The 13,100-nt window shown below is 35.3% G+C and overlaps 1 protein-coding gene across 1 annotated transcript; it reads right to left on the bottom strand.

Moving 5' to 3' along the window:
• Positions 1-2,708: 2,708 nt before the first annotated feature.
• Positions 2,709-4,688, bottom strand: LOC113850997. The gene is made up of 4 exons (XM_027481495.1): positions 4,611-4,688; positions 4,323-4,505; positions 3,664-3,676; positions 2,709-3,019 (listed from the first exon to the last, which is right to left on the bottom strand). Exons 1-4 carry the CDS (start codon positions 4,686-4,688, stop codon positions 2,709-2,711), a joined length of 585 nt encoding a protein of 194 aa, XP_027337296.1.
• Between the last annotated feature and the right edge of the window lie 8,412 nt (positions 4,689-13,100).

Raw genomic sequence — 13,100 nt, 5'->3', positions numbered from 1 at the left:
TCATGGGTCAATCCAACGGAAGCAAGTACTTGTTTAGCCTCATGTGTTCTCTTCGGTAGCACATTATCCTCCGGCAGCATCTCATGTAATAAACTTACCAACTTTGTGAAGCTCTTATCAGTCCATCCATTCGACGCTTTTAAGTTATAAAGCTTAAAAATAGAACTTAATCTTGTGAACTTTGTACATCCATTATACAGTGGTGTTTCTGCATCATCTTTCAGCCTCTCAAACATCTTTGGACAATCTCTATGATCTTCTTCAACAACATTTGGAATTTGTTCAGCATGATCACTCTCATTTGTTCTAAATGTCTCTGAGTAATTGACACTTGATTCCATGTTAGTTGATGTACTTCCACCTTGTATCTCACCATGCTTTGTCCAACAAGCATATTTTTCATCTATCCAATTGCACATTAGATGTTCTTCCAATTCTTCCGCATTTACTTGTAACATATTCAAACAACACCAACAAGGATAGGGAATAAGGTTCACATTAGTTGCATTCTTAATCGCAAATCTAATAAACTCTTTGACTCCGTCTTCGTATTCTTCACTTAAACGATCAACTACCATCCAACTTCGATCCATATTTGCTCCAACTACGGTTACGATCATTATAAATATGAATGTCTTATTAACTCTCACATGGTAGGGCCCTATCCCATTTGAGAACAAACTTTTTCTAACCTTAATTAACAAATGCTACTTAAATGTTGTATATTTTACTTGACAAAATTTGGGCAGCATTTCGCATTAGTCTCCTAGTACACAACTTGAAATATATGAGATGATTTACCTCAATCAAGCATGCACCAAGAGACAATGAGAAATGTTTCAAACTCAAATTTTGTTAAGTATTAAATACAACATTATAAGAAGCAAATGCTAACAAATTAATGAAAAAGTTTGTTCACAAACTGTCCAACTTGGACAATTTGAGATTCAAAATAATGATTTATTAAAACATTATTTTCAATCTCAAACTAGAAACTATGGTTTCACTCAATTTTACAACGGTAAATCATAACCTACAAAGTTTCATCACTAACAAGAATCATGCATTCATCACATTCTACAATACAACATCAAATTCATTCATACACAGAGGAAATATACATTTTGGGGGCAAAACAAACAAGAATATCAAAAGTTTTAAATGCCTAATATCATAGGTTAACAAACACAACAGCATGCTCTTCCATTATAACTAACCAGTTGTGTCCTATTATCATGTTCAACAAATCCTAAAAAACCATTCCAACAACATTTCAGAGGTTAACAAACTAAGATTCAACCTGCCCATATCAACTTTTACAAAACAAAAAGTCATTTCATGCTCATTTGTTCACGCGGCAGCAATGGTCAATATGTAAACAATATTTAGTTCATACAAATTCTAAGCACAACGGCATGCACTAACCTGGAATTAAGAAACGAGTGCAAATTTCTCGCAGTTCAGCAGGAGACCACAAATGGAGGAGACATTGTCACTGTTCAACGTCAAAAACAGAGATTCGTATCAGTGAACAGAGAGAATGAGAGACTGCGAATGTCCAAAAATGGCCAGAAAACAAAGAAAAGATTATGAATATACCTTCAATGTGTGATTGTGAAGTCAGGTGTGCTTCTTCCTCTGGAAAAAATTTCTCAAAGAACACTGAAACACAGAGAATTTTGAAGTACAGGCTTGGTGGGGCGACAGGGATAACCAGTTAGGGTTTTAAAAATACAACTTCTGAGAGCGGTTATGAAATAACCGCTCTCTAATATGGATATCTGAGAGCGATTCATATGGAACCGCTCTCTAAAATAGACTTCTTAGAGCGCTTATTTTACAACTGCTCTAAGAAGTCTATTTTAGAGAGCGGTTCCATATGAACCACTCTGAAATGTCAATATTAGAGAGCGGTTCCAGTTGAACCGCTCTCACAAGTTTATGTTAGAGAGCGGTTTTGTTTGAACCGCTCTCATAAGTACATATTACAGAGTGGTTCTATCGGAACCACTCTCATAAGTACATATTAGAGAGCGGTTCTGTCGGAACTGCTTTCTTAGATTTATATACAAAGCGGTTATTACTAACCGCTATCTAATTTGGCGCTCGAAAAGCCAATTTCTAGCGTAGTGAATTTCAACCTCCATTGAAAACATCACCATAAAGGCCTTGGCATTTACCATGTTCTCCCACTCACCCTGACTCATAAGTCTTAGAGCCTCTATCGTTATCGTACTGAAGATCAACGTCTTTTCTCTGCATTCCAGCAGCACATGGTTGGCAGCAAGCCAATCCATTCCCAGAATTACATCTAAATAGAAAAAAGGCAAACAGATCAAGTCCACCTCAAACTCCCTACCATGTACCATTATCGAACACCCCAGACACACCCATGATGTCACAACCGGCTTACCCGTAGGGGTAGTCACCACAACATTGCACAACAATTCAGTCACGTACAGATTCAAACTCTTCACACAGTCCACAAATACAAAAGAGTGCGTAGCACCCAAGTCAAATAACACGTTAAGCAACCTGCCTTTAATTACACATTTAGCTCGGATCAGCTCCTCAGATTGCAAAGCCTCTGCTCCACTCATAGCAAAGACCCTAACAGGAATAATGGGCTTTGACCCTATACTCGGCCCTGTGCTCCCTCTCGATTCAGGCCTCTAAGCTATACTAGTACTGCCGCTCCTCTTGGCGGACTAGCACACATTGGCAGTGTGCCTCGACTTCCCACAGTTGCCACAACTTGCCCGTGGCTGTGGACTGTCCCTCACAAGGTGTGGCCCTCCACACCTGAAGCACTTGATCGGCCCTCTGAAAGAGTCTGATCCTAAACCACTCCCACTGCTCTTCTCTTGAGATGAACTCCCTCGGGACTGTGAATTACTTGAGCCCGAATATGGCCCTTTGGAGAATCTAGGGAGTCTCTTATCTTGCCTCACTGGACTGGCTTCCCTAATGTCCACAGTCTTGCCCCTCGAGTTGCCTTTAAAGATTCTACTCTTGCTCACTGATGACTCATATTTTGTGCTCACATTTATAGTCTTATTGCATCTTCCAAAATATCTTTCCTTCTTTATTTATTTCATTTAGCATGTTTTTGCATTTCTTGCATTAAATTGGAGTTTTCATAAATACTTGTTATTTTTACCTTATATTTCATAGTTTTGCTATTCTGACCTTTGTCCACTATTTCGACCATAACGTTTTTTGTAGATCTCCTTTTTGGCTGATTCTTTTTATAATGGATTCCTCATTTCCTGAGCTTCAATTTGGACATATGGATCATGTTGTTTGGAGCTCAGACCTATTTTTTATTCATTTTTGAAAATCAGACCTAAAACATACCTTTTATACGTAGGGCTTTTTATTTTTTATTTTTTGTAGAGGCCTTGACCCATTTATTTTCGTTTTCATTTAAGACCAGTATATATAGGGGTCAAAAGGTTGATTTTGGAACCCTTCATCTTATCCTTTTAATAATTTCATTTTTCTATAAAGACACTTTCCTGTTTTTTAGAGTAAATTTGTTTCGTTCCATTCGCTTGTGCCTCTTCAGATCCTACTGTGTTCTTAATTATTTGGTGTCGCGAATCATCTCATCTCAAGCGTGGATTACTAGATTGATTGAGCGCTCCGAGTTTGTCTTATTACCTTCTCGCAGTTCCTGATTAAGATTTATGATGCACAATTTGATTGAATTTAGTTTTTGTTCTTGAATGTAATATCAATCGATTATTTTCTATTTCATTTGAGTTTTGAAAAAATTCGATATAGTAATCCTAGTTTGTGGCTGTATTTTAGGGGCTTAATTTGTTTTAGTTTTAATTGTTCTTGTTTCAATTTTCATTTTTAATTTTTGTTTTTAATTTTTGTTTTCAATTTTCTTTTTCAATTTTTGTTCTCAATTATTTTTTTTATATTTCTTTTCAAATTTTAAATTCAAATTTAAATTCAAAATCGTTTTTAGATTTATTTTTAAATTTTAAAATCAAATTCGGTTCCAGATTTGTTTTCAAATTTTAAATTCAAATTCGTTTTTCAAATTTATTTTTAGATTCATTTTCATTGTCTTGATCCGCTTTCATTCAAATTACTTTTGTTTTTAATACATCGTTAAATCATAAACCCCCAAATTAATCACCGTTGCATGTTTAAAATTGGAAATAGAATAAATTTGTGTCCTTGTGAGATGACCTAGGTTTACTCCCTTTATTGCATGCTTGTTTGAGGAATCTAGTTTTGTTTGAAACCATTACGACGTGGTTATCACTCACCAGAGTAGGCAAGTCTGTTAGCTAGAATACACTGACTGCAGCTCGAATGTCTGGCCTCAATCCGTGCTTAAACTGAGCACATAAGTCTTCCTCTCCATCCCCATGCTGGTAGTGAGGCCAGTATTTCATCAACTCTTGGAACTTTGTTGTATACTCTCCCACTGTCATGTTACCTTGCTTCAGCTCAAGGAACTCTCTGGCCTTCTGCTTCCTCAGATCCTGGGAAAAGTAATTCCCTAGGGAAATCGTCTTAAAAGTCTCTCACTGAATGTAGCCACCCTCTTGTGGCAATGTCTGACCGGCAAACCTCTACCAGTCTTATGCCTCTCCACATAGCAAGTAGGTGGCGTAGTTCACCTTCTGCTCCTCGCGGCACCCCATCGCATTGAAGACCTTCTCCATATCCGCCAACCACCTTTGGGCTCCCTCAAGGTTGAATCCACCCTCAAACTTTGGAGGTCGTGCCTAGTGAAGGCAGACAATCCTCGGTACTCAACTGGCTCTCTGCCTTGGTTATGCACCATGGCCTCCAGAATTTGAGTGATGTGTTTCATGAGGTCATTGGAGCTTCAAGCTCTTCTACCTCTACCTCTACCAGCCATGTTTAACCTAAGCTAACCACAATTCAGCAAACCATGTTCCAGCACATTAGATCAATTAACACATTAATAGTTCAGGCAAACAAAACAATCAACACTCAGCTAGGATGCTTCAGCCTGATACCTAGTCCGATTTGGATGAATTGCTTTGATACCAAAATTGTAACACCTTAATTTAATTTCCAAATAATAAATTTCAAAAAATAGGAATAATAAAATTTTTCATTTAAATAAAATTCTCATCACATGGTTTCATAAAATATTTTGAAATAAAGGAAAGAGTTACAAGTTTATATTGAATGACTGCTACAGGACCATTTCAAATACAACAGTTTCAAAATAATATCCTAAGCCCTATAGCAGTTCCATCTACCCCTTCACTAAGTTCAGTGCTGATCGCCTTGATTACCTGAAAAATGAATGTAAGAGTGAGTACTCTATACTACTCAACGCACAAACAAGCATAGAGTCTCACCTTGCACATACTTCACATTATTTCTAATACATTTTTACACAAGCATAATCACAAGCAATCATTTTCAAGCATTTCACTTTCATTCAACACCAATGCATTCACGGCACCAAAAGAGCTTACACACCCGTGCGCTCACAGCACGCCGCCACGCTTACTATGGCACTGTGATCACAGTTTCATACAATGAATGGTCGCCAGTTACCCCCGCACCACGGATACCGCGTGGGCAGTTACGAGTCACTCGGCAAAGGTAGTGGTCAGAGGTCTAGTCATGAGGAGAGTGTGTGGCCCGTGGGGCACCCATGCACGCTCATTGTTGGTGTCACCACCACTCTCTCTTCCCCAAAGTATTTCTATTGTCTTCATCTTCCACACCTCTAGTGTATCGCTGAATCATTCATAGCATCATTACAACGGCGTTTAACACGCCTCATTCATACACATTCCAGTATTCATTCACAGCACACGGCATAATGCCTACATTCATTCATATTACACGGCACTTAGGCCCGTATTCATTCACAACACATGGCACAAGTGCCCATATTCATTCACAATATTAAATTCCTCATTAATCAACAGCATATTACAACACACAATCACCCCCACTGGGTTCAACTATCTCATCACACATGACATTGGATTCAAACACATAATAACTGTCATTAACACACATATTCGATCCTTTATCTCAGCCACATTGTAATATTTATCAAATACACAAAAATTAAAACACAATAAGATAGGGTAGAGTCCTCTCTTACCTTGGATTGAAGTCTCACACCCAAATCAACGATGAAGGAGGCTCTCCCACACGAATTTTGTCCTAAGATATACTAGGGAACCCCATGAGAACCAAGGAAAACCGAGAAACAGTAAACAGGGGTGAGAAATGAAAATCTAACCATTAAACTCACCTCCTAGTTTCTGCAGAATCTCGCTACAGCGAGACCCTCTCGCTACAGCGAGACCCTCTCGCTACAGCGAGACTGCACCTAGAAATGCATCTCTCACTGTTGCTCTCTCGCTACAACGAGACATCTCTCGCTACAGCAAAAAGGCGGCAGTTTCACCCTTTCCTCTCATGGCCCTCTCGCTACAGCGAGAACACCCCAGTATTATACCTTTAACCTATTTTTCAGCCAAATCAATCCAATCTAATTATTTATAAATACAGTTATATGCATTCTTATGTATTTATACACAAACATCATTGTCACACACTCAAGTGCAAATTCTAACATCCATTCACATTTATACACACACACACACACACACACACACACACACACACACACATATATATATATATATATATATATATATATATATCAATGGTCAATATTACAAAATTCGGGGCATTACATGTAACATTGATAAGTATAGTGTTGAGAAGAATATCCAAGAAAGACACAAGGCATGCGCCGATTGCATAGTTTATTTTGAAAGTATAGGCAAAGCCAAGGGTAACACAAGCATTCGAAAAATCGCATATTGAGATAATTAGGATAGGAACCAAAAAAAAGTTTCATGAGAACACTTGTTATTGAGTTGAGTAATTGGCATGTGGTTGATTAAATGGATTGTCCTTTGAAATTCAAAACACTTGAATTTTTGTGGAACCTAAGAGTGATAGGAGAGTAAAAGCAATATCCACTAAATGGCAATGTGTGTGTTCAGCAATGCTAATATGTTCAAGAGTGTAGGGTGGACTGACATAGTGAGATATCATGCTAGAATTGAAATAATGTTGAAACTTTATTTATTCAATGCCACCATCAATGTAGAGGGATTTAACTCTGTAGGACAACATTGTTTCAATATTTTTATGAAACTGTAGAAATATAATTATAACCTCAATTTTGCTTTTTAATGGATAAATCCACAAATAACGAGTAAAGTAAACCATAAATACAAGATAATATTTATATTCATTTACAAAAGCAATAGGAGAGGGTTCCCAAACATTAAAAAAAAAGAGTTCAAGAGAAGTTGAAGTTTAATAGAGGATACAAAGAAAAAGAGTTTGTGACTTTAATTAATATGACAAGAATTACAACGAAATTTTGTATTGTCTAAAGTCCTAAACTTGTCATAGCTAGACAATATTTTAAAGAGTACTTTTGGTGAAGGATGGCTGAAATGAGCATTACAAAAAGGAAGGGAAGAGCAAGTAAAAGACAAGGCAATTGGTGAAGGTAAAAGAGTTGGGCAATGAGTGTAGAGATCACCATTACTTGGACTACACATCAACATTGTCCATGTGACTTAATTCTTAACACATGAAAAAAATTAGGGTGAAATTTAAGATATGTTTATATGGCTTTGCAGAATTTGGAAACAAAGATTAAATTGTATTTAACATGTAGGACACAAAGTACATCATGAAGTTTGAAAATAGCAGAAGGGGTGGAGAAGGTAGTAGAGCAAACAGGTGAAATTTTTAAACATGTACCATCACCTATTTGTACTTCTTTTGAACCATCATATTTTGAGTGAATATGCATGTTTTTGAGGTTGGTGATCACCTTATGGCTAGCACTAGTGTCAAACACCCAACTAGGTGCCACAGGTTGAGGAGCAGAAGCATAGTTTGCTATTGGTGAGTTGCTACATTGCAGAAGTTGAAGGCAATATTTGGTAATATGGTTAGGCAATAAGCAAGCTCGTCTTCTAGGCAGAGAATGATCATTAATACTAGACTAGAGGATCGTTTATTGTTACAACATTAGAGCATTCATGTATTTGAGCTTATTTGGGATGGTTGAGATCACCTTATTTTGAACGTTAAGAAAGCTCAATTTGTTCTAGCTAGTTTGGAAGGTGTTCCAATTGAGAACTTCTCCATTTAGAGCTTACTAGATTTGATAGAATAGGACAGTTGTCTCAATTCCCACAACATCTCTCATTTATCACTACACTAGTAGAGAGATAAAGGTTAGAGACCCATACATTCTACCTGCCTTCTAGAGAGTGTACACTCACTCTATGGGACATTTCCATTCTTTTAGGGTTGCAGATTGATGGAAGAGCAGTAATATTCCCTATTGGAGGTGACTATGCACATCTGGTTGAGGATAACCTTAGGATTCAACCAAAGCATGAGGCCTATGCAGGAAGCTTCTTGAAGATGAATTAGTTAGATCAACATTTTACCCACATCGCAATGCATGATCAGAGTCCTTTTCAGATCACTAATTTTGCTGGAGCTTACATGTTATGGTTGATAAGAGGGCTTATATTGAGCGATCACTCCTATAGCAAGATTTGAGTGAGGTACTTGTCTCTATTACAAGATTTTGCTATTACTGGTGAATATAGTTGGAATCAACAGTTCTAAAGATTTTCCTTGTTGCATTGGTTGTCATGTGGGCATGGGATAGGTTTCCCTAGTTAGCTCTTAGTAATACAATAAGATCTTTCGTATTATGCGAGATATTGTATGCAATTCTCTCTACATTGGTTGGATAATATACTTTATCCACTCATTTTGTTATATAAGACTTATTTTGGTAACATTTTTCGCAGGCGGTTGACAAACAAGAGTTATAGGAAGGAAAAGAAGGACCTTCATTATTATAGAAATAATTTGATCACTTGACTCGTGAAGAGGTATTTATTTTAGGTCTTTGCATACTTGTGCATGTTTTTATTATTAATGTTTGTTACCTAATTTCAATATAGATAAAGATTAATATTTGTTGATAGAATGCAGATTGTATGGTAACTATATACAATGTAGTTGATTAATTTGTTGCTTGCAATATATCATGAGGGTATAGAATTATGGAAGCTTTAGTGTCACTTAGATGTTTCTAGGTGTGTGAGTGGCACCAACCTGATCAAGTCATGCATCAATTTGGTATGGCTCAACACATACCCCGTGATGCTCATCAGTCAGATGCTTACATGACCTCACTTTTCAAGGGAAGATAATAGAAAACTAGCAAGACAAGTTGAGGGATGTATTACACATCTGAGAGAGTAGGAGTGATTGGTCATGACTAATGACTCGTATATCGAAGAACTTAGTTTTAACTCTGATTACATACGATGGTACTGATGTAACATATTTTATGTTTACATTTAATATTTTATTTCAATTAATAAACACTTTTCATATGTATTATTTTTATAGTTTTTACCATTTTATACTTATTTGAATAAATTGGGTCTATTACAAATAAATGCCTTAATTTTGAATTTTCTGTTATTCTGACATCTGACTACTCTTTTGACCATAACTTTTTCTACAGATATCATTTTTGGCTGATTATAGTTGCATTGGATTCTACATATCCAAGGCTTCAAAATGCATATATGAATCACTGGATTTGGAGTTTTTTTCTATTTTTTATGATTTTTTGAAGTAGAGAAAGATTTGCTGAATATTGTTGCGAGATTGCATTAGGACCCTTGTTATTTAATAATTGTATTTGGGCTTTTAGATATTATTGAGGCCCGCATTTTGGCCACTTAATTTACCCTAATCAGAACCTATAAATAGATTAATAAGGTTCTGAATTAGGAGGAGAGGTGATTAGACACTTTGAGATTTTGAGACTTGGTCGAAATAAGAATCTTTGTTTTTACTTTCTCTCAAACTCTCTTATTCTTTTCTCATTCTTGCGTGGGGTAAGCGTTTCAATGGAAGGCTAAACCTCTCATTCAATCCATGGAATCTAAATGTCGCAATTCCAACTTGAGTTCTGCACTAAATTGTATCGAGTTTGTTCTCTTTTATCTCTAATCTCAGAATTGTGTATTATGATCGTAATTGACTTTTCTGTTATTAGAATTCAAATTAGGACCCGATTGATGCTCTAATTTGATAATTAATGTGATTAGGTTAAATGATTATTTGATTTAATTTATAACTCTATTCAATTAATTTATTTGACTGAATTAATAATTGAATTAGGTGATTGTTCAAACATGGATTTAAATATTTAGATACTGTAATAATCAGAGTTACACACAATTGGTATTCTGTAGATTGATATTTCTTAATTCATCTTTTACTCACTTTAATTTTGTTCATAATTTAATTTGATTAATTGCAATTTTCAAAACTCCAAAAACCTTATTTGTATTTTTTAAAAGAAAACCTAAAATTGAATTTGACTGAGAATATGTCTTCGTGAATCGACCTAGGGTTGACTCTGTACTACAAAATCTTTAGAAACTTAGTTGTTTTGATAGCGACTCGGCAATCGTCTATCAGGTATAGAGCTCATACCAAACGTTGGATGACTATGGATGCAATTGTTGCATCATTACTGGTAAGTATTAGACATAGAAAATTATTCTACATGTTTTTTTAATAAACCTAATATTCTTATTGTTATATTATTTTAGGGTGATGGCCTTGAGATGACCTACTATTTGATGAATGATGGGAGGGTTAGGAGGAGATGAGAGATTTGTAGTAGTCTATGCTTGTAGTAGAAAAGACTTGGATTGTATTGTGAAACTTGTTTCTTCATTTGAGCTTCCAGTGCAAAATGGGAGCATTATGGATCCAGTTGTTTAGATAGGTCAGCCTATTGTGCTTAAGAAAATGAAGGAATTATAGTGTTGGCGCAATAAGGCGCATGCGATAGAATGGTCTCTTCCTTTATTGCTTGAGTGTTCAGATGGGGTTTTTTTATGCACCCTCACAATTTCCCTTCCATTCATCACAGCCTAAAGGACCTACCTATTTTCACTTATCCTAAGTCACCCAACACCCCTCACACCCCCTAGGTCACCCTTTATATGCACAGAGGAACTCACGCCTAACTTCTTTTATAACCCCACCTTTGTATGATGCTCCATTAGTTACATCGAACACACTTGGACCAAAATTGTTAGGTCTAAGTGCATATGATACGACATTCATGCTTGGAATTAATTTGAATGTTAACCTTAGTGATGTTACATATGTTACACTTTCGAAGGTGCGTTGAAACCCCTATCATGGAGCAAGAGATTCACCTAGGGAATGCATTTTGATGCAACATAAGAAGCATCAGGAAGACTATCACCGACATTGAGGATGTTTTATATTTCCTTTGTATGTCTTATATTTTATGGAATTTGTTGAATTTTGTAACTACATTATATTATATTTTTAGGTGGTTGTCATGTGTAGTTAATTGAGATTTTTTATTCAATTCATTTTTATTTATCATTTTCAACGTCATATATTCAAACAACAATGAATCATGTTAGTCATAACAACTTAATGCATTAAAAGAATTAAATTAAACATAAACCAAGTGTATCTCTAATATCAACGATTATAACTTAATGAGTTAATACATATTAATGATTTTGATTTTGTCAAAGACATTGACGTACATTATGACTAATTTATTAGCAGGCAATTTTGACATCTTTGTCTAGATTGTGACTCAACACAATCTATTTTATTCTTAATATGAGTTGATTTTGGTCTTTCCTTAACTATTGTTCTTTCCTAATCAGGAACTAACTTCCACTCATGTGTTGTGAGAATGTTACTTTCATTTCCCAAGAGATACCACTGCAATGTATATGCATTGACCACATATTAGACTAAATAAACTAGGTCAACATATTGCCAAAAATTAATGGTTACCACAACATAAGCAGCTATAACATATGAGCATATAAATTGAAAGGCCTGAAATTTACCACATTCATAAAATTTTCTAGATAATATGACAGTCCATTTGTTACTATCCATTTATGTCACTGATTAAATGATTCTTCAACCTCAAATTTTGTTCTTTGTATGTCATAATAATGAATTTGATATGAAAAAGTTTCCTCTTGATTTCTTTTATATTTTTACCGTCAATTTATGACAAAACCTATTTCCATGGTTCAGCTAAGCCAATGCTTCCTCTTTACAATTGACAAAATATTCAATCATACATCCATATATACATTTGACCAAAGTTGTTATTAATTAGTAGGTTTCTAGCCCCTTTCAAAATTTTGTTTATAGCTTTTGACAAATTTGTCTTTATGTGTCTATAACGACAACCGTACTCATCGTAACTTGATGCCCATTTCTCCCTTGATATGTTATTGATCCATCTTTATATGGTTGTTGACTCGTGAAATCTCTTGAGTTTATCCTCAAAAACAACCTTAGAGGGTGTATATGCTTTGTTTAAAAAAAAATAGCAGTAATACATTATTACTATTCAAAAGAATATCATGCTTTTTTAATATAAGGTTGAGGATAAATTACCTAATTTCATTAGCTCTTTCTTCAAGTTTATACTTTTGAACTTGTGGTTGAAATTTCTTGTAATATGACAAATGTAGTAAACATGATAGCCATTTGGAGCTTTCCATCCAGTGTGTGGATTTAACACAACACTTTGATACTTTAAAGGTGATCATATATTAACCATATACTTGTCTTTTTCGTAACAAACTTATGAATCATTGCCAAAAATCATTTCTATGCTGATAGAGTTTCTCCTTCAACAATAGCAAAAGTTAGTGGAATAACACAATTATTTCAATCTTATGTTGTTGAAATCAGCAATGTGTAACTATACTTACCATACAAAAATATACCATTTACTTGAATTACTAGTTTACAAAAGTTAAAAGCTTTCTTACATTAACTGAATGAGCAAAACAAACATTCATGAACTCTGAATTTGTTGTCGACTTGATGACCAACAATATACTCTTTTGTTTCGATCTTATAAACAGATCTAAGAGCATGTAATTGCATATAGTTACAATCGCCTTCTA

This window comes from Abrus precatorius, unplaced genomic scaffold (assembly GCF_003935025.1).
Source record: "Abrus precatorius isolate BTA unplaced genomic scaffold, Abrus_2018 Scaffold9, whole genome shotgun sequence".
Classification (NCBI taxonomy): domain Eukaryota; kingdom Viridiplantae; phylum Streptophyta; class Magnoliopsida; order Fabales; family Fabaceae; genus Abrus; species Abrus precatorius.
This window is presented reverse-complemented; position numbering and strand designations above follow the sequence as displayed.